Here is a 27,583-nt window from a genome sequence, read left to right as displayed (position 1 = left end):
CAGGGGTGACTCTGAGTTTGAGGATGGAGACTCAGACAGCAGCTCAGTGGTGATTTTCATGATTAATGATCTGCTCTCCTAAGGGAGGGAGAAGGCATTTAGCAGAGAGCAGAGGACAAAGCGAGAACTACTCAGACGTACCAACTGAGAGGAGCAAAACCCCATTAATAACTTCAGAATTGATGGGACTTAAAGATGGGGTCATGACCTCCTCCTCTACCTCCCCACCCCTTTTGATCTAATTTTCCCAGGACCTTGGAGGGAGTCAGCAAACACCAGCTGTTGTGTTATATATTGCACCTTTGTCTGTCAATTTGCTGCATGAGGACCGTACTTCAATTTGAAGGGGGCCTGAACATTAACAGGCACTGGATTAGGTGAATATGGCCATGGGTATGAGTTGCCCCTTCTGCTTACACAAAGGGTAAGCTAAACAACACGAAAGTCACATTGTTCAGATGGAGCTGCAAAGGTGTGACGATGACCTAGTTAGCCAGAGGAGTAGAGCCTTAAGTGGCATCTAGGAAGATCTACTTCCAAGGGAGTCAGCGAAAACAAAGGGGCAGGCTTGCAGCTTGTGCATAAATAAATCTGCTATGGAAGCCAGATGAAGCAGTATCAAATAACACGAAAGATATATACGGCCCTGGGACCCAGGAAGTCTGCATCTAAACAGAAAAATGTTCAGTCATGCATAAATAAAATGTAACATACATAAATACGGTAAAAGACATGTATGTCCATACAGGCAAAACACAGAAACAAAAGGTGGAGGAATGACGGAAGAAACACTGAATTAAGCAGCATCATATATTTCCTATGATTATAAATATAAATTATACATAAATTATTGATAAAACACCCAAAAAACCCTCCCACAGTAGTTACTACTGGGGAAAGGGGTGGAGATCAGGATAAGAGGTAAAGACCAAAGGGAATACTTGCTTTTCTATAATGTTTTACTTTTGAACAAAGTAATATATTGATATATTACTTGTATAATTTCTTAAAGAATCAGTCTAGGAAAAAAAGCGGCCCAGAATTCTAAGCCCAGTGAAAATCTTTCAAGTCGAAAAGAGAATACTTTCTCAGATGGTAACTGAATCTATTGCCAGTGGACAAGAACTAAAAGAAGAGTTAAAGGAATATGATACTACACAAAAATCTACACAAAGAAATAGAATAGCTGGAAGTGGAATAAATGAAGGTAAATAGGCAATTATTATTGTCTTAATTGCTATAATTGCTCTAGAAGATAACTCAATGTCCAGGGGACAAAAATACTAGCAATGCATTGTGTTTATGGTGTCTGTAAAGGTGAAATGTACTACAACAACAGCACACAGAATGGGCAGGAGGAAGTGTGAACCTATTATTATAATGTCTTAGAATACATTTGGAACGATACCATAGCATTTGAAGGCAGGCATGAGTGAATTAGACATATACACACTGTAAGCTTAGGTAACCACTACCAAAAAAGTTAAAAGGATGTATAAATTAGAAATCATTTATAGTAGAGATAAAATAGCATCATAAAAGATATTCAACAACCCAAATGAAGTCAGAAAAAGATAACATTTTTAAAAGATAGAAAAGTTAGAAGACATCTAGCAAAATGGCAGATTTTAATCCAACCACACCAATGATTACATGAAATGTAAATTGTCTAAACATGTCAATTAAAAACAGAAATTTGAGGACTGGATTAAAGAAAAGATGAGACCCAGCTATATGGAGTCTAAAAGAAACCCACTTTAAATATAAATATATAAATAAGATAAAAGTTAAATTATGGGAAAAGATATAGCACTCAAACACTAATCAACAAAGCTAGAGTAGTTTTACTCAAATTAGACTAAGTCAACTTCAGAGTAACACATATTTCCCAGGGTAAAGAGGGACATTACGTAACGATAAAAGGGCTAATTTTCCAAGAAGACATAACAATTCTAAACATACATGTACCTAATAACAGAACTTCAAAATTCATTAAAGAAAAATTCATAAAACTAGAAGGAGACAGATAAATCTACCACTAAAATTGGAGAATTCACACTCTTCTCTCTTTAATTGACAGAACAAGTTGACAGAAATGTAGTAAGAATATAGAAGACATAATCATAACCATCAATCAGCTGGGTGTAATTGACATTTATAGAACACTCTACCAAGAATACACTTTTTTTCAAGTGCACATGGGACGTTCATCAAAGACTGAACATATACGGGGTCTCATAAAAACTTTTAACAAATTTAAAAGAACTAAAATTATAGAAAGAATATTTTCTGATCATAAAAAACTGTTTACAAATCAACAGCAGAAAGCTCTCTGGAAAATTCCCAACTATTTGGAACTAAACTACACGCTTCAAAATAACACACAGGTTGAAGAGGAAGTCACAAGGAAAATTAGAAAATATTTTAAATTTAACCAAAATAAAAACAACATATCAAAATGTGTGGGATGCAGCTAAATCAATGCTTACAGAAAAAATACAGCATTAAATGTTTATATTAGAAAATAATAAAACTTCATAGCAATAACCTAAACCTACACTTCAAGAACTTTTAAAATGAAGAGCAAATTAAACTCAATGAAAGCTGAAGGAAGTAAATTAAAGACAAAGAGGATAAGTCAATGAAATTGACAACAGCAACACAAGAGAGAAAAATCAATGAAGCCAAAAGTTGTATCTTTGGACAAAAATCAATAAAATTAATAAACCTATAGTAAGAGTGACTCAGAAAAAAGAAGAAACAGATTATAGACATAAAAAGTGAAATGGGAACATCACCACAGACCCTTCAAGCAAGAAAAAGGCTAATAAGGGAATACCACAAAAACTCTGTGCCTATAAATTAAACAACTTTGATGAAATTGATGAATATTTCAAAAAAACATAAATAGCTAAAACTTATTTAAAAAGAAGTAGACGACCTACATAGTTCTGCATCCATAAAAGAAACTGAATGTGTAGTTGAAAACCTGCCAACATTGAAAACGAAGGCTCAGATGACTTCATGGTGAACTCTACTAAAATGGAAGAAATGATATCAATTCTATACAAACGATTCCAAAGTGCATTCCAAAATGTAACTTTTATGAAGGTATCATTACCTCGACATAAAAACAAAGACATTACCAAAAAAAAGAAAACTGCAGATCAATATCCGAAAATGCACGTAGACACAAAAATTCTCACCTACTGTAGCCAATTCGATTTAGCAGTATACAAAAAGATAATACATCATGGCCAAGTGTGGTTTACCCCAGGAAAGCAAAGCTGGTAAAACTTGCAGCTTTAATCCTAATGATCCCACTCTGAAAACAACCCAGATGTTCCTCTACTTGGGAGAAGATAAATAAACTGTGGAACATCCATGTAACGGAATATCCTTCAGCAGTGAAATGTGAAAATGAGGTGTTGATACATGCAACAATACATATGTGGTTGATGCTCAACACATTACACAACATTAAAGAGACTGGACTCCAAAAGGCTGCCTATGCTGTGATATCATTTATGCACACTCTGGCAGAAGCAAAACCGTATAGGAACAGAAGACAGATTAGTGCTTGCAGGACCTGGATGTGAGAGGAAGGGATGACTGCAAACACACACGGGGGCATCTCCGAGGGTGATGCATTGTTCTCATCCTGATTACAGTGGTTGCACAACTGTGTTCATTTGTCAAAACTCACAGAACTGTACAATCATCTACAAGTGTGAATTTTTCTGAATATTATATAAGTAATAATTGCACAATGGACAGGAAGGATACAGATACTATGTTCATGATGGTGGCTGCCTCTGGGAATTGAGGAAAAAGAACAGAAGGAGGTGGAGGGTTTGTTAACATCATCTGCAATGTTTTAGTTGTTTCATTCTCAAAAATACAAAAATATAAACATGCTAGTAACTATAAATTTGGGGCAATGGGTACCTGCATTTGTTATATTATTCTCCTTACTTTTCTCTGTTCTTAAAATTCCTTCAAAAATAAAAACCAACATGCCAATTTAGTTCTTACCAAACCCCATCCCGTTTTCTAGTCATAATTTTTTTCTCCAAACAGTGCTCCAAAATTGGGATAACTATTTCTAGGAGCACGTGCTTCCAAATTTTCACAATTTGCAAATAAAGGAAAAAGAGCTGCAACCTGCTGAGCCTGACCAGGGCAAAATCACTGAAATTACAGAAAAAAATACAGCATTAAATGTTTATATTAGAAAATAATAAAACTTCATAGCAATAACCTAAACCTACACTTTAAGAACTTTTAAAATGAAGAGCAAATTAAACTCAATGAAAGCTGAAGGAAGTAAATTAAATCCATCCACACTGCAGAGGCATGACGCCAACAGTCATGATGCCGACGGCCATAGCCAGAGCGAGGCATCCCAGGGGACAAAAATGTAAGCAGTGTTTGCTGGAGGTGACAGGATTTGGGCTGTATTTTCCTCACTGTTCACAGAACAGAGATAAAAGGGGATTATGCCAACCCACTGCTGCACCCCCAGCTCAGCGTCCTGTAATCTCCTGGCCCTCTGGGTGCAGGGAGCAGAGAAGCTTTCTCTGATGGGGCTGTACCAGCATCGGTGGCACAGCCTGTGTGGATCCTGCCCTGAAGCAGCAGGAGGAGGGAGCTGGGGAAGTGAGTCCAGGCACAGGAAGATGCCCAGGTGTCGGGGAGGCTGACAACATGTAGGGTGATGGGCCACTAGGCAGGGTGTGAACTGGATGTCCCAGATGTGTTCCAGCCACCTGTGCAGTGTTTAAAACATTGGGAAAGTTCATATAATAATCCAGCAACAGGCGGGGCACGCTGGCTCACGCCTGTAATCCCAGGACTTTGGGAGGCCAAGGCGGGTGGATCATGAGGTCAGGAGATCCAGACCATCCTGGCTAACACGGTGAAACCCCATCTCTACTAAAAATACAAAAAAAAAAAATTAGCTGGGCGTGGTGGTGGGCGTCTGTAGTCCCAGCTACAGAGACTGAGGCAGGAGAATGGCATGAACCTGGGAGGCAGAGCTTGCAATGAGCCGAGATAGCGCCACTGCACTCCAGCCTGGGCAACAGAGCAAGACTACGTCTCCAAAAAAGAAAAAAAAAAAAAAAAAAATTCCAGCCACAGCCAGTCACAGTGGCTCACACCTGTAGTCCCCGCACTTTGAGAGGCTGAGGCCCGAAGGAGTGCTTGAGTCCAGGAGTTTGAGACTACAGTGAGCTAAGATCACACCACTGCACTCCAGCCTGGGTGACAGAGTGAGACCGTGTTTTAAAAAAAAAAAAAGAAAACAAACTCCAGCCATGAAAACTCATGACCTGACAACACAGGATCTGCGACCTGCATCCCACATGGAACAAGCCCCGGGGACCACCGCTGAGCAGCAGCTGAGGATCCGGAAGGCCTGACCCTCCCTCCACTCCCTGGCCCTGCGGGGAGCTGAGTTTTCAACACCGCTCTGACTGTGGAGCCACTCACGGTGGGCTCACGTCTGGAGGAGAATTGTGATCAGAGTGATGGTGGGAGACCCCCCCGGACATCGGGCAGGTGAGCTGTGGAGGCGAGCTGGGGGCGGGGGCGGCTAGCAGGGCAGGAAGAGACTGCATGAGACAGGTGTGACGGGTGGACATGGGAGACGCTGGGGAGGATATCCCAGTCGGGGCCCAAGTGGCAGAGACTGAAGCCTCAGAGTCTTAGGCACGCCTGATGGTCAGCATGCTCCAGGGGAGCCGGCAAGGTTTCAAACAGGAAAATGCCAACGTGGCCAGTCAGAAGCCACTCCCCCAACCCCCTTCCTCAGCCGCTCCAAGACCCCTGAGGGGGACAGCCAGGGCCATAGGGCCTGCCCCAACGGACGGCATCCTCCAGCTCCCCCAAGCATCTGCTGCACTGGCTTGAAAGTCACCCTGGGCATTCAGAGGCTTTGTCCAGACACATCATGCAACAGCAGGCCCCTCCTCACATAGTCTGGAGGGGAGGCCTCGACCCAGCACTGCTGCCAGGCCCCACCCATGTCTGCAGCATTTCCAGCGTTTTCGTGTGACGCAACCATGTCAGCTGCGGAAATGGGTGACCCAGATCCTCCCCTGGGCTGGCATGGGGCGGGCCTGGGCTTGGACACCTCATGCCCACCTACTCTCCCCTGTGCAGAGGGTACCTGAAGTCCAGGAAGGCGCAGTACACGAAGACTCGGTTGCTGCTGTTGGTGGCCTCACTGTGCTGCTTACGTGTCTGAAATGAAAGAAAACAAACACGATGCATGACGCTGCTGAAGAGGTCCCTGGTTCTCAGCACTGACATAACAGCGAGACTCTCACAGCTGGGCGACCTCGGGCAGGGACAGGCACAGCCACCGATGTCCATCTCCATCCATTGTGGGTGTGGTCCCACGTCACCCGGCCCAGGTCATGCTGCCCTCTGCTCTGCTCTCTCCAACCCACCTGAGTGCCCTGGCAGGTGCCGGGTCCTCCCTCTGGGACACTCCTCCCCCTAGGACATGCCTCCCCATAGGATGCTCCCCGCCAGGCAGCCACAGGCTCCCTCCCCACTCCCCGCCAGGCAGCCACAGGCTCCCTCCCCACTCCACGCCAGGCCTCTGCATGAAGGAGCTCCTCAGAGTGATCTTCCCTTCCCTACCTGTTCTGAACAGCACCAGCCCCCTGCCTGCTCTAGCTCCATTCCACTCACTGATGTTTTCATTGTCCTGATCACCATGTGGCATGTTACATATCCTCTGTCCACTGTGTGTGTGTTTGCTACCTTCCCCTCTACAATGTCAGCTACAGAAAGGACAGAGCTTCTGTCTCATTCACGGCTGCAACCCCAGGACCTAGAGGGCATCTGGCATACAGCAGGTGCTTACTAAATATTTGTTTAATGAATGAACAAAAGAATCAGTGAACAGGTCCATGAGAGCACCTTGTTCTGGAGACAGGCGTTCTCTCCTGGGCTGCTCCTGGGTGCCAGCTCAGAGGACTCTGCAGCTATGGCTCTACCCTAAATGAAAGGCACAGACTCCTTCAGGAGCCATAGTTGGAGGCACAGGAGACCAGCAACTCCACCAGGACCCAGCGCTGCTCAGAGGCGGCATGGCTCCAGGATAAATGGTGTCTGATGGATTCCCAGTCAGTCAAGTCAAGCATCTCTTATTTGTCCGATGCCTGCTCTGTTCTGTGACCCATTCCTGAGCCATCATTGCTCCAATGAGACCCTTCCCCCATTTCAGGGTGACCAGCTCTCAGGAAGGCACTGACTTGTGCAGGACAGAGCAGGAGGGCAGCCCCCCTCAGGAACGCCATCCTGGCCTCTACCAAAAGCCCCTCCTTTCCCAGGAAGCAGCAGCTCTGGTGCCCCTGACAGGCACCTTGGATCCCACTGCAGAATCAAAGTGCTCACAGGGCTCCCATTGCAGCATCTGTCTGACAGCTCCTCTAGCCTCAACCCAATTATCCTAGCACTGTCTATTACTAATGTTTTGGCAAAATGGAATGTTTACTCTTTTTGCTTTGTCCCCCACCCCCGTCGCCCCATATCTTAGGGTTAATTTTAATCCATCACAGGGTCTCTTAAAACTGCCTGGAAAAGACATCTTCTCCGCTGTCTTCCCAAAGCCACAGCCCACTGTGAACTCTTGCACAGACAACAGAGGGCCCTGTGTCCTGCAGCCACCTGGACCACAGAGGGGCATCAGCAGGGAAACTGCAGCACCAACCCCACATAATAGAAAAGACGAACAAAAACCCGGTGGCCATAGCCTGGTTCTCAGAGGGGTGTAATGAGGCTTCCTTGGCCCCAGGCTACACCAGAGCCAAAGCCTCCAGCAGATAGCATTATATGTAATTTTTTAACAAGGAGGCGTATTTGTGTGTTACTTGAGTAATTTAAAGGAAATTTAAAAAATAAGTTGGTGACCTGGGGAAGAAAGCAACCAGACCCATACACATCAACTTGAGGCAAGGACTCCTCAGGAGGGAGGCCACGCGCCTCTTCCCATCACCTCCTCACCCAGCGCCGGCTCCCCCCTCTGCCCTGGGTGTGGAAGCACAGCCCCCGAGGGAGCATAGGCCGCAGTGGCCTCTGGAAGTCCTGACACTCTGACTTCAAATCTAAATCACTCTTCAAAGGAAATGTAGAAAACAGCCACCACTGCAACAAGCCAAGCATGTGTGTGGTCAGAGGGTGGGAAGGCAGCTAGCTTTCTCTTGGATCTGTAGCCAAGATCACACCCTGAAATGGGGAAACTCCCTCCATCGTCAGAGGCTCCATCACAGCCTCCACTCCTGGGATGGGAAAAGCAAATTGACTCTTCATTCATGTGTGTGGAGTTCCGCACTGACTGGGAACAAACGCTCTCAGCAAGTCTCCAGAAAAGGGGGCCTCCAGGGCTCCCAGGGGTATGACGTGGGGTGGGTGTGTTTTTGACACAGGAGTGTGGTGCTGCCAGAATGTGAGTCATCTGCGTACAGGCTGCATCTCATGCAGAAATGTGGGAGGTGCCCACAGCCCACCAGCCTCCCTGAGACCTGGGAGAGGCACAGAAGCCAGTTCAGTTCATCACCAGGTGGCTGGGGATTGGGAATGAGGTGCTCCCTCCCGCTGGAGCCTTCAACGGTGTTGGGGGACAGCCGCATTCACCTGAGCATCCTCCTGAAACTTCAAGCCAGGGGCTGCTGAGCTCTGCTGGACAGAAGTGCAGGCCTCCTCACAGGGCCGGCTCCACTGCAAGTAACCTAATTTCCCACTAGACACACTTCACTGGGGTATGTCTAATGGAGAGTGCTCTGTGAGCCCTCAGGAATATCTCCCACAGGATCTGAGACTCCCTCCAACAACCATCATGATCTTTCCAGTCTGGGAGAAGCAAACGGGATTAATCAACTGCTTGTTTATTGCCTACTGTTCACGAGCAAGGTACACCAAAGTGTCTCCTTCTAGGAGATGCAAGCAGAGAGAAGAGAAAAATTTGATTCTCATGATAGCCTGTTAATGCCCATTGTTCAGAAATGTGCTGGCTTTTATGTAAGTATTGCTATGGTTTGACTGTGTCCCCCAAAAGCTCATGTGTTGGAACCTTAATTCCCAATGCAGCAGTGTTGGGAGATGGGGTCTTTAGGTGGCAGCTCGGTCATGCGGGCTGAGCCCTTGGGAATGCATTAATGTCACTGTTATGGGAGCAAGTTAGTTGTTGCAGGAGTGAATTTGTTCTCATGACATTAGATTGATGCAAAAAGCAAGCTCAACTCGCTCTTGCAGTCTCTTTCACTCATGCTGGCTTCCCCTTTCCCTTTTCCACCAAGAGATGAAGCAGCACAAGGTGCTCACCAGACACGGCTGCCCGCACTTGGACTTCACAGCCTCCAGAACTGTGAGCCAAAATAAACTTCTTTCCTTTATAAATTACTCAGTCTCAGATATTCTGTTATAACAACAGAAAATGGACTAGGTGCACAGTTTTACCTGTAAATAAGTTGGGGAGCTATTTGTCCATCATTGTCCTAAGCAAAAGAGAGATGGCACTGTGGTCCTTAAATCTGATGGTAAGTAAAGCAATATAAGGAGCCAAAATACTGACCCCAGAGCAGTGGGTCAGATGTACGTGGAGCTCAGCGGAAAGCACGGGGCAGCCCTCTATGCCACCCTCTCTCCAGCCCATCTCACAACTAATTAGGGTTCAGGGCTTTGAATGCTTGAAATGTCCCACCTTTTGGGAAATCAAGGATAACAGAAGTAATGGGAGAGATATGACAAGGAAAAACCTTGAACCAGCCTCTATCTCTTGGTGCTTTCTGATGTTTCTTGCTTTCAAAGAGTCATAAGACAATCCAGCATGGTTGAGGCATCCACAGCCTGATAGAGGCTAAGACAGGACTTTCAGAGCCTGGTTCCAGCACAGGAAGAAAAAGGTGGGAGGTGGGCAGGACCCTGATCCGGGCATTTCAGGACAGGTTGATGAGCTGGGCCACCCCAGTGCTGGGAGGGAAAGGTTAGGCCAGGTGAGACCCTGGGACAGATGGCCCAGTGGAGCAGGGGCTCATGGTGAGGATTTACTATTCTGCCTTCCCCCCACTGGTGCCATCTGCATGTGGATCTGTCTAGTTAAGTCGCTCTCCCCAGTGCTGGCTCCTGGGCAGAGGTGAGCAGTACCTTGGGGCACCAAGGACACCCACAGATGCTGTGCTCAGACACTTAGGACATCCCACTCAGCCCAGGCTCCTTCAGAAACCAGAGGCACCCTTCTTCCAACATGTGATCAAGCCATCTGAGGACAACAGCAGAGACCCTGGAACACGGCACCCCGAGTCTTCCGTTTCCAGGCCTCCCAAGAGCCTGCAGAGACCTCTTAGGCGTTAAGGCAGCTTGAAGGGGTCTGTCCTTTCAATAGAACAAGTCCTGACCACAGAATGCAGGCGCCACCCCCCACACACATGGTGCTGACATACGCGTGTCTTATTTTGAGATCGTGGGGCCAGATCTCAATCCTAGAAAGCAGCCTCCCCAACCTCACAACCTACTGCTTCCCTCTTCAAAGGCAACTGAGGTCAGACAAGAGACACGGGCAGAGGGGCAGCCTTGTGCAGACAAGCACAGCCCATGGCCACCTGGGACGCACCAGGGTCAGAGAGACCCACCGATGCCCCCTACTTCGGAAGATCCCAGGCAGGAAATGTTTGCCAAAGACCAAGAAGCTTCAGTTTCCCGTCTGTTCATCGCCAATGTGGGACGCTGGTCTGGTAACAAACCCGCCCTCCAGTGTGAACTGAACTCTAAACTGTATCCCTCCCTCCGAGGTCCCCAAGTCCCTGTCCCCTCTGCGAAACCTCAGGAGTCCCGTTTGAGAAGAAAGGGGCTCGCAGACACCTGATTCTCACGCTCGGTTTATGCGCAGGTGCCAGCCTGCAAGCCAGAGAGGCACACAGAGAGGAAACTGCGTTGCTGTTTTAAAACACAAAGAAAAAAAGAAAGAACTCCAAAATTGCATGGGGATCTGGAGTTAGGGCAGCTTGCTTCGAAACTGAACAGAAAGTGTTTTCGCATCACCCCCTCGCCCCAAGTAGCACCCAGTCATGCAGCGCTCAGTGGAAAGCTCGGCACACGAAGCCAGGCCGGGACCCACAGCTCAGGTTCTGCATTTGGCATTTAGGACCTGCAGTGTCTCCGAGAACCCTGCAGAGACTGAGCCCACAGAGGAGGGTAGAGTGTGGACCGGAAGCCACCAGAAGCCGGACGAGGCGACTGAGTTCAGTGTTGTCAGCCAGAGGCTGGGGAGGGAGCACCCTGATGCCCGCATCCCCGGTGAGCCTTGAACCCGGCATCTGGGCCTCCACCCTCTCCTTCCTCAGGCCTCCTGGACACGCAGGAACCGCCAGTGCATGCACAAGTTGCCCTCTATGACCCAGCAGCACTGGGGTCACCTGCACTGTGGCCAAGGTGCGTGTGGAGAGGTTCTATCCTTGGGAAAGAGGTACTGAGTGTCCCGGGAGCCAGGAGGAAGAAGCTCCAGAGACAAACTGGAGAATTAACCACGGAGACTCTGCCCCCTTAACTCCGCCCCCTCACATGACCCCTTCCCACTCACAGGGCCCCTCTTATCCCAGTGGCCTCGCCCCACTCACTTAGCCCCACCTTCCTTGCACATGGCTCCACCTCCTTTCACTTAGCCCCACTTCCTTTCACTTAGCCCCACCCTCTATCAAGTGGCTCCAGCCTATCTTACATTTCCCTGATGGTGAAGCCCACAGCCCCTTCTCAGGCCCACTCTGACCTCAGGACTTTTCCCCACCATCCTGGAAGGCAGACTCACCCCTGACTCTCCAGTACGTCCCCTTCAGACACTCCATGGCCACATGGGCAGGGCACGAGAGGTCAGCCAACCTATAAGGACATGCCCTGAAGTCACATGTGCTCCAAAAGCCAATCAGCTAAGGCTGTGGGTGGGGCCAGGAAGGTTCTGCCCAGGATAGTGCTGTGGGTGGAGCCTTGTGATGACGGACACGCCCTTGTCTCCCTGGCAACCAGCTTTCCTCCTACCTCGGCTCACTGCGCACCTGGCTCTCCTCTCACCTGGATGATGCAGCAGCTTCCACCCCTGTCCCCCGCACCGAGTCCCCGCAGAGCAGCAGGTCAACTTCTAAACGTGGCTCAGACCGCCTCTCCCTGCAGAAAGCCCAGGGGCTCCCAGCCTCCGAGTACAAACCAAACTCCTACCCACCGGCAAAGCCTGCGCCCCCTCTTCCTCCTGAGCTGCGGACACACGACCCCCCCCATTTCAGAAAAGAAAAACGGCGTTGCTGCCCTTCGTCTCTGTCTGTATAAGCGGACTCAGCACCAGGGGGTATTCGCGGGGGCTGCGGAGCTGCCTGGAGACCCCTGCCCAGCCACAGAAGGCTCTGGAAGGAGGCAGTCTCTGCTGTGAGCCTGGTTTTGCGGTCACCCCCTAGAATGCTGGAGTCTTGCCTCCTACAGGTCGCGAGCCTGTGGTCACCCCACTCGGATGTGACAGGTCCCCCAACGCTAAGCAGAGACGTGGCCCAAAAGGGCTCCAAGGACGCAGGGGGTGCCCAGGGAGGCTCTTCCCAGAGGGCGCATTTTGTCTCTGGGACAGGATGTTCATGCTCAGAACAGACCTGCACACGAACAGGCCTTTGCTTGTGGCTTCATCTCTGTGGGAATAGAAATGTCCACACTGGATCGTCGGGGATGAGTGACACTGAATTGTCTTAGGCTCATGTTATTGGAAAGCAAGGGATTTTGGCATTTCTATTCCAACAAGGCAACATTTATTCTTTCATACATGCAATAATAATTAACACGTTTTAAACAATTTTCATTCATTAGGCTACTCAAAACGTTTTTATACAGTTGTCTCATTAGGGCTTATTTTTGGTCTTTTTGTGCCGAATACAAAAATAATATAATAATGTGATATAAGATGTTTTCTAAGACCTTGGATTTTGTCTTGTTTTCATGACTTCACTCTGATACATTGTGTTCCCCTTATCCTTCCAATAAACTACCTTTCTGCTCAGGAGAACCAGAGTCAGCATCGTCAGCATCTGTTGCTGACATCCAGACATCTCTAGCACCCCCTCACGGGCTGCTAGAAGCCTCCACTGAGATCATGTGTGTGAGCCCCTTAATGGTTCCTAATGATGGCAATAGTTAACCTTTTCCAAGCACCTGCCCCGCGCCTGGTCCTGCTGTTTTACATAAGTGAAGTCATTCAATTGCTCAGCCTTTGCCAGCTGCGCACACTCTTGCCCCACTTTACAAATGAAGGCACGAAGCCACATGGTGGTTGGAGGACTCACGGCAAGTGACGGAGCTGGGAAGCGGCCAATTCAGGACTCAGGTCAAGACCTCCTGGTTCCAGAGCCCCACCCTGACCCACCATGTCACTCAGCACAGGTGAGTTACACCTGATCTTTATCTGTCTCTTCATGCCCTGGGGATGGAATTTTCCCAGAATGGCCACTGGCTCCCCCGGCCTGGTACATCATGGACTTGTAGTGCATGGCCCTGCCCTCAGATGCCTGTGACGTCAGAGATGGAGGATGGGCCTGCTGGGTCCCCCGGCTCTGTCGGCTCCAGGAGCCTTGGGGTGGAGGGTGCAATCCACAGGAATCCATGTGCCTCCCAGAACATGGAAGGCCATGGCCCCACAGCATCCAAATTCCATCTAATGGCATTTTTCAGGAGTAAAAAAAAGAGGCAGAACAGAAAATCCATACAGCTGCTGTGCTCGGAATGAACAAGTTTGCCTGCTGAAAGGCACTCTTCCCTAACCTCAGTGCTGCAGTCAGTTCAGAAAAGCAAAACCTACAGATGTCTATAAAAGTGCTACAGCTTTTCAATTTAGCTCCTGGGCCATGGCTACTTGAAATCCCAGCTCGAATTTAAAGGTTTTCTTTTTTTTCTTCCCTTTCTTCTGCTTGTCATGAAGTTGGCCAAATGGTTTCCATCAAAAGATCCAATCCATTCATTATCCTTTTATTTATTTGGTTATGGCTGGCCTCTATCCAAGAAGCATTTTGGATGACTTACAGAAACAAGAGGAAAGCACTGCTAATGCCAGGGTGTCTTTAAGCTTTCAGGAGAAGCAGACATGCTGTGGCTTCTTACATGAGAACAGTCAGGGGTTCGCAGAGGCCTGTATGTGGAATCTTGTCAAAATCAGTGCAGAGTCAAACAGCCTCAGCCACCTGGACCCTCCTCACGTTGGAAAAGTCATCATGGTGCCAAGGCCGAGAGTGGCCAAGCTCATCCCACTCCACGCCTTCCCTCCCCGCCCCGTCTGGTGGGTAAGACGAACATTCTGTCATTCCTAGTAGAATATCTGAGATTCTGGTCTGTCTAATGTTGGGCCAGAGGCAGAGAAAAGACCCAAATGCCCGGAGTGGACCGTTCAAGCCCCACGCATGAGACACAAGCAGGCGTCATCAAACCCAGCAACACGGTTTTCCAGAACAGAGCGGGCTGCGGTGTGCAGTCACTCAGCCCCACTCGGCCCCAGACCTCTGCCTGTCCGGGGCTCCAAGGTTCCATGGGGTTCTGGAACCAGCCCCAGGTCCCCATGGTGACCAATCTGGTGGCCTCAGCAAAGTGGCTGAGGTCTTTAGGGCTTGGTGGGACTTCTCTGAAATCTCCCTCCAGAAGGATTAGGTGCACAGCGATCAGACATATAGGAGGTGGAGGGCGGCCCCTGCTCGGAAGCCAGGTCTGGAGGAGGCCCAGAGAGGTCTGACAGAGCCAGGCACACCTCCTCCAGGGCCTGGGCTGACCTTGATGATGCCTGACCAGTATTCCTTCTCCGGTTCTTTCTCACTAACAGAAGTAGCTTTGCTCAGGGTGGCAACGTGCCCAGCTAGAAAACTGCAAAATCTGCATCTCTGTCCTCCATTCCAGCTCCAGCTCCACCACCACCAATGCAACTTCCCCACCTGGGTGCCCACAGGCCTCCCAAATGGAGCATGTCCAAACCTCCCTCCTGACCTCACTCCCAGCCCTGGACTGTCCCAGAGTCATGCCCTTGTCAGTCAGCGGCCACTCTGTCCTTCAACTTTTTGAGCCCCCAAATCCTTGACCCTGTCAGCAAGCCCTGATAGCAGACCTGAAGCTAACATCCTCCACTCCTATCCTGAGCAGGGCTCCCGGCGATGGCCTGTCCACCTGCTCACCCTGCCCTGTACAGGGTTTGTGAAAGCCCAAGTCCATCGCTTCGTCCCTCTGCTCAGACCCTCCGGGGGCATCCACCTTACTCAGGGGAAAGCCAAGGCCCTTAAAGTTGCGCCCAGGCCTGGGAAGATCTGCCCATGGCCTCTGACCTGCCTCCTCCAGTCCCCTGGCCTCCTGGCCACTCCTCAGACACGAAGGTGTGCCCCCGCCAGGGTGTGTGATGCCTCTCCCCAGACGCCCCCACGATCCCCCATCCACGTGGCCACTCCTTAGGGCAGCCTCCCACAGGCTCCTGCCCGCAGGCTTCCCACCTGCTGCTCCCTGGGATCTGATCTTGCGTGTACCTGTCACTGCCTATCTGTCTGCCTGCCTGTCACCTCCCCAGGTCCCCAGCACAGGGCAGGATTCGGTCTCTCTGGCTCTGTCCTCTCCCTTACAGCCTGAACGGGTGCAGGCACACAGGGGCACTCCGTGAACTCCGGTGGGATGAACCCATGCAAGGCGGCCTGCAGGAGGGAGGGTACAGGGGGCCGAGGATAATGGCCCAGCCAGGCGTCCCTGTTGGGAGTGAACCGACAGGGCCACCACCCCACAGCCTGGAAGGTGCTGACAGGCCACCCGAGCCCTAAACATCCTGATGGAGTCAGCCCTCGGAGTGAGCAGCAGGTGCAGACGCCTCGGCGGGAAACCCTAGGGAACCAAAGCCTGTGGTGCTTGCAGATGCGTGATTACATCCTCTGCCCCTCCCCATAGCAGGGGATGAGCAGCCAGGATTCTTGTGTTTAAAAAAAAATTCAAATCTTGTGGTGAGCCACAATCCTATGACTGCTGGACCCAGGGTTTTATTTCTTTACTGCCTGTTCATGAGTCTGGAGTTGCCCCACAAATTTGCTTCCGGTTTGGCTCAAATGGACTAAAGGCCCCTGGCCTGGCCCTGGAGCTCTAAGGTTTAACCTCAGCCTCACTCCTGCCAGAGTTCACCACAGAGACACCAGGTGTCCCCAGAAACTCCCCAGGGACTGGGCAGCTCAAAAGGTCCCCAACATTCCTGGGAGGCCCAAAGACCGGGGCTGAGTCAGGTCTCTTCCTCCACCCCCATAGAGAGCCCTAACCTGGGAGACTTCCAGCCAGGAACAGAAATTCAGAGTCTGTGGTAATCAAGTCACAACTTTTATCCTACCTTATTTGGGGAAGACAGAGGCAAACCTCTCCCTCATCTACCGATAAAAATGCCCCCTCTCCCTCACACACACACCAACAGCCAGGGAACCACATCTTTAAACATACCTGGCCTCCGGCAGGGGCCTTCCATGCACTCTGACCCCCTCCCCCCATCACAGACTCCAGCCTGGTCTCAAAAGGGACCCAGAGCCTGGATGCCTCTCACCTGAGATCTGTACAAGGGAAGCTGCCCAACCCAGGACAGATCCGCGTCAGGAAACACAGACAGTGACAGGCAAGGGCCTGTGTCTGATGCCTCCCCCCACAGGACAGGAGTGACTCCAGTTCTGTCTCCGGAGGGAGCTGCTTCTGGCACCGCACACCAGCCTTGGCCAGTGGCTCCAGCAGACAGAGCCGAGAGTCCATGCCTGAGCCTTCTCATGATGGTTTGCTTTTCAGACAAGGTTCACTCTCGTTCAGAAATCAAACCCGGCACGAGCAACACCAACAGGTGTGTCTTCACTCTGGTCAATCACTTCCCAAGCCACCCAGTCACTCTGTCTTCTCTCACCTCTACTGAGCCACTCACCTGGTGCAGAAAAAAGTCAACCCTGAACCCCAGCACCATTTAAGATTTGCAGAGCAGATATTTATGGCATCAGTGTGGGGAATGGGATGGCCACATGCTTCTACAAGAGCCAAGGAAAGATTTATTTGAAAAGGATTTCTGAGAGTGGGGAAGGGAGTAGAAGGTAGTAAATGCATACAAAGAGAGAGGAGAGGCAGAATCTGAGGGATGAATGAGGGCTGAGATAACAGCCTGCCTGGCGCTGCTCATCCTGCTCAGTAGGTCTGGACCACTAACCCAAGAGCTGGGCATTTTGATGAAATTAATTTACACATATATGCATCTATGCAGGAAAGCTCACCCAGACCAGTGTACCCAAAAGGAGCATCTCAGCACTTGAGGATTCACTGGTTCCCAAAGAAAACTCTCCTTTCCCTTTGCTTTCTAAAACAACATATGAGAGTGGGAAAAACATTAAGGTTTGTCTGAATTGAGATAAACTCACTCGAGTAGCGAAAGGGTCTTTTCTATAGAAGACATGGGATCCTCAATTGGGTCATTTCCTCCATTTAGAAAGTGTGCTCCTTAAAGAGACCAAGTGCCAACACTTTTCCTTATAGTGTTTCATAAATTATGTGCCCATACATTCACATGCCCCGTGAAGCATAAGATGATAGTATTCTCCTAATACACAGGATGAAGATTTAGAAAGAAAATGTACTATATAAATATAGTCCCAGTCTTCAATTGAAATGCTGTGGAATACAAGGCTGGCTCAACATTTGAAAATTAGTTAGTGTAATTCACCATATTATCAGACTAAAGAAGAAAAATCACACGATCACATCAATTGATACTAAAAAAACAACAAAATCCAATACCTACTCATGATTAGAACTCTCGAAACTAAGAATAAAGGGAAACTTCCTCAGTCGAATAAAGAACACCTATAAAAAACCTAGAGCTAACTGATTAGTTGAAGACAGAATGGTTTCTTCCTAATATAGGGAATAAGCAAAGATGTCTTGTCTCATTACTGTTGTTCAAATAGTACTGAGGATTCCAGCCAGCACAGCAAGGAAGAAAAAGCACACAGATCAAAAGGAAGAAGTAAAACTGTCCCTATTTGCAGATGGTATGAGCATTTATGTCAATGATTTCAAGGAATCTAGAAAGAAACTCCTACAATTAAGTGAGTTCATAGTCACTCAAAAAATGTATATTTAGGTGTAAATTTAACAAAACATGCATAGGACCTGTATGCCAAAAACTACAAAATATGGATGAAGAAAACCAAAGAAGATTTTAAATAAATGGAGAGATATGCCATGTTAATGGATTGGAACACTCAACACAACAAAGATATAAATTCTCCCAAAATTAATATACAGTCTTAATGTAATTCCTATTCATCCCAGCAAGAATTTTTGTAGACATAGAAAAGCTTACTCTAAAGTTCATCTTTAAAGGCAAAGGAACTAGAAAAGCTAAAACAATTTTGTAAAAGAAGAAGAATGTGATATGAATCATGTGCTCAAACTAATTTCACTGATTTCAAAACCTACTACACAGCTACAGTAATCAAGACTATGTGGGACTGGAACAGGGACAGGCAAATAGATCAATGAGACAGAACCAAGAACCCGGGAACAGCCCCACACAAGTACAGCCAACTGATTTTTGACAAAGAACAGCAATCAGTGAAGGAAGGAGAGTTTTCCCCCCATCAACAAACAGTGCTGAAATAGCGCCTCATACAAAAAAAAATTAATTCAAAATGGATCATAGATTAAGTGTAAAAAATAAAACCATAACACTTTTAGATAAAAATAAAGGAGAAAATCTTTGGGACCGAGAGTTTGATGAAGAGTTCTTAGTGATGACACCAAAAATATGATCCACAGAATGAGGAAATCAATAAATTGGACTACAAAATTTAGAAACTTCAGCTTTGTGAAAAACTCTTGTTAAAAGCATAAAAAGATAAGCTACAGATGAGGAGAAAATATTTACAAGCCATGTAGCTGACACAGGATTCATATCTTTAATAATCCAGATCCATAACTCATATCTATCTATAATATCTACGGATTATATCTATAATTCATATCAATAATATAGAAAAAATTCTTAAAATTCAATGATAAAACACAAAAAGAATCCAATTGGAAAATGGGCAAAAGATACTAAGAGACATTTTATTGAAGAGGATATTCAGATGACAAGTAAGCACAGGAAAAAATTTTCAACATCACTAACCATTGGGAAAATTCAAATTAAGACCACGATGAGAACAACTAAAATAAAAAATAGTAACTATACCAAACTCTGGCAAAGACACTAAATCACTCATACATTTGCTCATGGAAATGTAAAAAGGTACAGACATTCTGGAAAATAGTTTGGAAGATTTTTTTAATATTAAATATATTTACCACATGACCCTTGTATTAGTTCATTTTCACCTAGCTAATAAAGACATATCGGAGACTAGATAATTTATAAAGGAAACAGGTTTAATGGACTCGCAGTTCCACATGGCTAGGGAGGCCTCACAATCATGGCGGAAGGTGAATGAGGAGCAAAGTCCGATCTTACATGGCGGTAGGTAAGAGAGAGCTTTCGCAGAGCAACTCCCCTTTATAAAACCATCAGATCTCATGAGACTCATTCACTACCATGAGAACAGGATCGGGGAAAGCACTCCCGTGATTTAATTATCACCACCTGGCCCCACCCTTGACACGTGGGGATTAGTTCAAGGTGAGATTTGGGTGGGGACACAGTCAAACCATATCAGCCCTGTAATAATACTCCTGGGCATTTGTCCCACAGAAACGCAAACTTATGTCCACCCAAAATCCCATCCACAATTGTTCACAGCAGCTTTATGAGTAACAGTCAAAAGCTGGGAACAATCAAAACGTCCTTCGGTGGACAAATGGTTAAACAAACTGTGGTTCAGCCAGGTGCGGCGGCTCACGCCTCTAATCCCAGCACTGTGGGAGACTGAGGCAGGCAGATCACGAGGTCAGGAGTTCGAGACCAGCCTGGCCAACAGTGAAAAATATAAAAATTAGCCGGGCACAGTGGTGGGCGCCTGTAATCCCAGCTATTTGGGAGGCCGAGGCAGGAGAATTGCTTGAATCTGGGAGGCGGAGGTTGCAGTGAGCTGAAATTGCACCACCTCACTCCAGCCTGGGCCACAGAGTGAGACTCCATCTCAAAAAAACAAAAAAATCAAACTGTGGTTCCTCCATTCCATGAAATACCACACTAAGCAATGAAAAAGTATAAACAACTGGCCTACACAACCATGAGCATTCCGCTGAGTGGAAAAGTCCATCTCAAAAGGCCACTTACTGTATGATTCTATTTACAGACCACTGTCATCATGACAAAATCATAAACACAGAGAAGAGAACACTGGTTGTCAGGAGTTAGGGATGGAAGGAAGGAGGGATAGCAACGAGGAGATCTGCTGGCTGGTAAAACGGTCTGTATCTTCATTTCAGTGGTGGTTCCATGAATCTACACCTGTGTTAAAATAACAGAACTATAAACATACATGGCACTAATGTTAGTTTCCTGGTTGGACACTGCACTGTATTTCTCTCATTTGTAATCAATGGGGGAAACTGGATGAAGAGTGCACAGGACCTCTTTGTAATTATTTTTGCAACTTCCTATGAATCTATCATTATTCCAAAATAGAAGTGTAAAAAAAAAGTTAAATCAACATCAAATCAACTACAAATGAGTCAAGATTTCTAGCTGAAGGAAACACAAGCATGGGCAGGCGAAAAGAGGACCCTACTATTAAGCCAGAGACTTGAATATTTACGTCTCATTTTGATTTGCTGAGTTCTGCACAGCAACACAGAAGTCGGTGGTAAGCCTGTGAAGGGGACAGCAGGTGATAGCTGGCTATTGATCCCAAGAGGACCCACGACTAAAATTCTCACAGAGCCAGGTCGGATGGGTTGTGGTCCCTCCCCCTCTGCCTTCAAGGCATAATCCCAGCCTGAGCCACTGGGGGTGGGAACCCCAGGGACTTTTGGGGGCCACAGGAATCACCCTGAGAAGCTGAAGGGGGCTCCTCACCGCAAGTGCTGATGTTACAAGCCTCATTATACTTATATTGCTGACCTGAAGGATTTGTTCTGAGGCCTGCAGTGGGGGCTGGAGGAGGCAGAATATGACGCCCTGCATGATCCTGAGCTCATTCCCAGGGATGAGTCTTATGGGTCTCCAGCTCTGAACACTGTTAGGTAAAATGCAGCCCAGGAGGAGGGACCTTCAGACTCTGTCCACTCTGTCCTCCATCCAGGTAACAGACGGGGCGGACTGAGCCCCTGGGAGGCCAGAATTACCACAGCCCATGAGCTTGGCCCAAGGGTCAAGGAGAAGAAGGACTGCCCAAGGGTCAAGAAGAAGAAGAATCCAGGCAGTGAGATCTCCAGGCAGTGAGATCGTAAGTGATTTTACATTCCGCATCCCAAAGTTTGTGATCAAAAGAAACCAGGGGTAGCTATCGTACATGAGGAAAGAAGGAAGAACAGTTCTTTTCAGGGAACATCAAGTTTCACAGTCAGGGGTAATTGACTCTGATGTTGTTGGACAAACAGTAAGAACCAGAATCTATCTCCTCTGGTTTAGTGGCACAGCTGCTGATGCACCCAGAGAGGCTGCTGGTGCCATAAGGCTCCTGTGGCCATGGCCTCTGTCACCCAGGACTGACCTGGCCAGTCTCTGCATGGTGTGGCTCAGTCAGCAGCTACCAGCCAGCATCACTCTGACACAGCAGTGTCCATGCTGCTGGGTCTTCTGAACGTGACCCCTGCTGTCGCTGCCTGCGTGGGTTATTTGCCTCCTGAGCTATGTGATCTGATATGTCCAGTAACCACAGAGGACCAGGAAAGGGGCCACCGAGACAGGTAGTAAGTAGCTTCTCCAAATACCATGGGAGAAAGTGTGGCCCCACCCAGCCTCTATGAGCAAAGGCTGAGTGGGTCACAGGGCTGTGGCAGATGCCCCAAGGATCCCCAGAGAGGTGGCATTGGAGAAGGCCAAGTATGGAGCCATGGGGAGAAGCAACACAGGGCATCAGCAGAGCCCTGGGGGAACCAAGCAGCCACGCAGCACCCAGCCCTCACCAGGACACCAAGGGACATGGAGCAGGCACTCAGACTTTCACCCCCACGCCGCGGTACTGAGGCACGGTCCTTCCCAGGTGGGCATCAGAGGGGGACTGCTAAAACAGATTTAAATAAGATCCGGAGTTTCATAACATAATAACCAAAGTGTCCAGGATGCAACTGAAAATCATTTGTCATACTGAGAGCCAGAAACATCTCAACTTGAATGAGAAAAGAAAATCAACACACATCAACATTAAATGATGCAGACAGTGAAATTAACTGACAAGGATTTTTAAAACAGCCTAAAATCATAAAAATGCTTCCATAGGTACAGACATTCTCGAAACAAATGAAAAAGATACAGTCTCAGCAAAGAATCAGAAGTGCTTCCAATTTTGGACTTTTTCAGATTTTGACATTTCTACATTATACGTACCCGGCTGAGCATGCCTAAGCTGAAAATCCAAAATCTGAAGTGCTCCAATGAGCATTTCCTTTGAGCATCATGTCAGCGCTCAGCAAATTTGGAGTTTTGGGGCATTTCAGATTTCAGATTTTCAGATTAGAGATCCTCAACCTGTATAAAGGAGAACCAAATGGAAAATTTAGAAGTGAAAAATAGAATAACTGAAATCAAAATCTCAGTGGATGGGCTGGGCATGGTAGCTAACGTCTGTAATCCCAGCAATTTGGGAGGCTGAGGGGGGCAGATCATTTAAAGTTAAGAGTTCAAGACCAGTCTGGCCAACATGGTGAAACCCCATCTCTACTAAAAATACAAAAAATTAGCCAGGCATGGTGTCTATTAGCGTGCCTGTAGTACCAACTACTTGGGAGGCTGAGGCACAAGAATCACTGGAACCCGGGGGGCTGGTTGCAGTGAGCCGGCATGGTGTCGCTATACTCCAGCCTGGGTGACAGAGTGAGATCCTGTTTCAAAAAAAAACAAAAACAAAAACAAACCGAAAAAAAAAAAAAAACCTCAATGGATGGCTCAACAGCAAAAATAAAAATAGAGAGGACAGAGGAAAGAGTAGTGGACGGAAGGATAATTTGAAGAAAAAACAACAAATTACCCAATCTGCACAACAGAGATAAAATAGATTTTTAAAAATTAACAGAGCCTTGGGAAGCTGTGGGACAACAACGAAAGATGTAATATCCATGTCGCTACAGCCCCATAAAGAGAAGAGAAAGGGAGTGGGGTTGGAAAAACAGTCCAATGGCCAAAATTTCTTAAATTTGGCAAAACATATAAACACAAAGATTCAAGCAGCTGAGCAAACTCAAACCGGAAAACCTAAACAAATCACTGCCAGACACATCATAATCAGACTTCCGAAAACCAAAGACAAAGAAAATAAATTGTCGAAAGCAGGGAGAGAGAAAGGACACCTCACCTACAGGGTCAGACAATTAGAACGGCGTGGATTTCCCATCAGGAACTGCTGAGGATGGAAGGGAGTGGCCTCTGTCAAGAGCTGGAGGAAATGAACTGTGCACCCTGCGTTCTTTGTCCAGCAAAAATACCCTTCAGGGATGAAGAAGAAACAAGAACATTCTCAAAGGAAAACAGAGAATTTGATGCCAACAGCCCAGTCATAAAAAATGTCTAAAGTACATTTCTGGAAATGGAAAGGAAATGATAAAAGAAGGAATCTTGAAACATCAGGTATGAAGAAAGATCAGTGGAAAATAAAAAGATAGTCCCAGCCTGCAAATGTGTACAATGGTACTTTGCTCAGCAGCTCAAACCCAGCACATTCCAAACAGAGCACTGAAAGGGCATGGAGGTTTCTGTTGGGCTGAGAAGCCGACCTGCCCTGGGGCACATCCTCTTGAGGAACTCCACTGACCCAGGACTCTCAAGATGCTTCCCTAGAATCCAGCAAGCAACAGATACAGCTACTGAAAATGTGCTGTGTAGGGTCTGGAATCTGAGCCCTCTGGAGGGATGCTATGAAATGCAAAACCCAGACTCTGCCGTCAAAGAACTTCTAGTCTCACGGGGAGGGCAAGGCCAGAATCCATGAAAAAAATATTGTCAGAAATGAAAAGTATCAAAAGAGTAACCTCTGAAGCCCCTCTTGCTCTAAACTTCTGGATCTAAGAAGTTGCTATCTGCTTCTCTTAATACTTTTTATTTCCCAATAAAGTTACAAAGGTTAAAATAACAGAAGCTCATTCTCCCTGGTGCATAGAGAAGGAAAAACATGAACAAGAAAGAAGCAAGATGAGCAGGAAGGTGGCTGCAGTCAATCCTCTAGGAAAGCAGTGTGGGGTCCTTGACTAGGGAGATACCAGTGAAGACAGACATGGAGACCCATTTTCTGTCTCATCCCAGCTCCACCTGTGCTGTGGGTTGAACAGTTTCCCCACAAAATCCATGTCTCCCCCAGAATGCTCAGAATGTGACCTTATTTGGAAATGGGATCCTTGCAGGTGTCATTAATGCAGGGTTGAAGATGAGATTGTGCTGGATTGAGACGAGCCCCCAGTCCCATCAGAGTGTCCTTGTACACTGCAGGAAAGGACAACAATACATGGAAGAGGAGGCCGTGGGGAGATGGGGCGGAGACTGGAGTTGGCTGTCACAGGCCAGGCTGTCACTAGGAGACAGGCAGGGGTGGACTTCCCACTGAGCCTCCAGAATGAACCAGCTCTGCCAACGCCTTTGTCTCAGACTCGTGGACCCAAGAACTGCAGGAGAATGGCTTTCTGTTGTTTAAAGCCACTAGGGCATAGCCATTTGTCATGGTGGCCCTAGGAAATGGCCACAGCAGCGCAGACTCGGCTCCGCTGCCATCTGGCCCCTTTTCTCAACCGTTCCCCTTCCAAGCGTTCTTTGGTCCGCGGCATTTCTCAACACATTAGGAAACACTGATGCCGTCCAACCCAGCTTCATGGGTGAAGCACAGAGCTTCTCTCAAACACCAGCAGGCACTCGCCAGGCGGCGTTCCATGCAGTTCTTCAAACCTGTTTTATCACAGCGGGTGTAGTCTGTGATTATTTCCTGCAACAATTTCCTCTGCTTTGAAAATTATACCCATGTCGTTGCCACAAAATCATCTCTCTAAATTTTATCCCATTACTCTAATCATTGTGGACAATGCTACCATAATTAGTAATTATCCTTCCCCTCCTTCCCAGCATCCTAAATTTCATCTATTTGTCGAATGTCAACACATGTGAGTCCAAGACCCACAGCACAATCAACGCCTCCACAACCGGCTTCTGGGACGTGGGTGTCTTCAGTTCTCCCCAGGCGACATGGCTTCCTTCCTAGTCCTGGGGCCCTGGAAGCTGTATTAACACCTGCTTGTATCCAGAAGCATGTGCTTTGTTTTCTCTTTCTAACCCAAGGATCTCCTGTGTGGTCCAGGCTAGAACCAAGGGAAGTGATTATCCCACGTGGGGCCCATCCCCGGCCTTCCGCCCCGTGTCAGGTTCCATGGTCCACCCACATCAAAGGTGTTGGCTCTGCCTCTAGGTCTCTTTCCAGACTATTTTTCTTCTCAGGTGCCTCTTGCTCATGGAATATTCATGTTATAAATTGTTTTTCTCCAGAAGCTTGGTTAGAATCTTGCCAAGTTCTCCACAACTTCACGTTAATGCTATCTGCGCTGTGATATAGTACGGTATCAGAAGAAGAAAAGAGAAGCCCAGCTTAAAATACAGCCTCAGTGGGCCGGGCGCGGTGGCTCACGCCTGTAATCCCAGCACTTTGGGAGGCCGAGACGGGCGGATCACAAGGTCAGGAGATCGAGACCATCCTGGCTAACACGGTGAAACCCCGTCTCTACTAAAAGTACAAAAAACTAGCCGGGCGAGGTGGCGGGCGCCTGTAGTCCCAGCTACTCAGGAGGCTGAGGCTGGAGAATGGCGTAAACCCAGGAGGCGGAGCTTGTAGTGAGCCGAGTTCGCGCCACTGCACCCCAGCCTGGGTGACAGAGCAAAGACTCCGTCTCAAAGACCTAGAGGCAGAGCCAACATACAGCCTCAGCAATGATGGGCTCCATGTTTCCCAGAGGAATCCTCCACCTTGGTTTCTTGTCCCCGAGTTTTGACAGAGTCAGGGCCCCAGTGTGGCGAGGCCTCAGCTTTAGGAGAACATTCTTCGTAAAGATCAAAAGAACGGGCAGTGGTCCCTGCATTGATCATCCTCACTGGTTCCCGTTTCCAATGCCACGACTTGGGATTTTTCCCTACAGCCGGCAAACTTTCCTCCTGGATTGTAAAGTACAACCTCTAATGTGTGTCTGAAAAAGCATTTACAATTAGAACAAGTTAACACTGCCTCTATGTATATCAGTGATCTCAACCGAGAGGAAAAAAATAATATTTTCATAACACAATCTACAAAACAGGACTCTCAATATATTCCTTCAGGGTGGAAGATTTCAGATGATGAGAAAATTCCCATCATAGGTTTGCCCCCAGGGGACCATATCAGGATCTCCCAGGGGTGTAATCCTCAATCCTGTGAAAATAATGGTATGGGTTTCAAAGGTTGTAAAATTCTGATCTATTTTACAGCCCAGCTCTGTGGCTGTTAATAATAGCCGGTCATGTTTGTGGTCTTGAGTCCTCTAATATGCCACATCAAAAATGATGTTATTTTCCATGGAAGATGAGCGGTTTTACTTAGAAAAGAATGGGGGAATCTGACAGCCCACAGTTTGCATCTAGAACCATCTAAGGAGAGATGTGCTCTGTGAAGCTCTGTGGCTCTCCCCAGAGTCTGTGCTGGTTCATATTTCTGTTCGTCTGCTTTGTCTCACATTTTCCCTTATTTGCTATGCTATTTTGTAAGTTCACAAATAAAATAGTTTAAACCAGGTTTTCCCAGGCCTTGAGCACGCACACGCACAAGAACTCTTTTCTTAAGTCAACAACATAGAAAGCCTTCCCCTTGAAAATCTCCCCCACATATTAAAGGATAACTTTCAACAAGGTAAATCATGCCTCTCATACAGAGATAAAATGAATGCACATCAAAGATATTATTTAATGTGTTAATGGATGAGGAAAGCTGTGAGATGTGACCGTCACTTCAAAGGGAAATTCAAAGAACTATACATACATGAGCCCATCCCGAATGCTGAAGTCAGTGTGCTTACTACACACAAAACGCAGAACTCGATGTCCAGGGAGAAGAATCAACTGAATCAACCAGAGGAGACCAACATGTCCGTGGCCAAGCCTCACGTGAACCCGTTGGCATGCCGTCACTCACAGGGTTGTGAGGTGGTTCAGGGACACGGAGGGGAGCACAGACTCCTGAGAATCAGATAACCCACATAACGCCCACTTCCCATGAAGCGCATTCAGCAATCTTTTTGTTCTATTTCAAAGTCTTCCATAATTCTTCCCTCCACAAATTAAGTGTATTTCTTAAAATCTAACTTTCCAAACTAAAAAGATATGGCCAAGTTCAAAAATTAAATGAAATTTCCACGCACCAGAAGCGAGATAGAAACATAAAGTAACGAGGTCAGTCGAGACTTGTGCCCAAGACAGTGTAAT

The 27,583-nt window shown here is 47.4% G+C and overlaps 1 protein-coding gene across 9 annotated transcripts in view; it reads right to left on the bottom strand.

The window, feature by feature from the left end:
- The window catches only part of ADGRD1 (adhesion G protein-coupled receptor D1), a 187,129-nt gene that overhangs the window by 57,908 nt on the left and 101,638 nt on the right, over positions 1-27,583 (bottom strand). For all 9 annotated transcript variants that reach the window (XR_635296.4, XM_009182071.4, XM_021923159.2 and 6 more), the window contains one exon: positions 6,173-6,246. Coding sequence is in view for 8 of the 9 variants with exons in the window: in XM_009182071.4 (XP_009180335.1) it covers positions 6,173-6,246 (74 nt within the window). In the remaining variant the exon portion in view is untranslated. The remainder of the gene's footprint in view (positions 1-6,172; positions 6,247-27,583) is intronic.

This window comes from Papio anubis, chromosome 9 (assembly GCF_008728515.1).
Source record: "Papio anubis isolate 15944 chromosome 9, Panubis1.0, whole genome shotgun sequence".
NCBI classification, from domain to species: Eukaryota; Metazoa; Chordata; class Mammalia; order Primates; family Cercopithecidae; genus Papio; species Papio anubis.
Note: the sequence above shows the minus strand (reverse complement) of the source record. Positions and strands in the feature narration are given on the sequence as shown.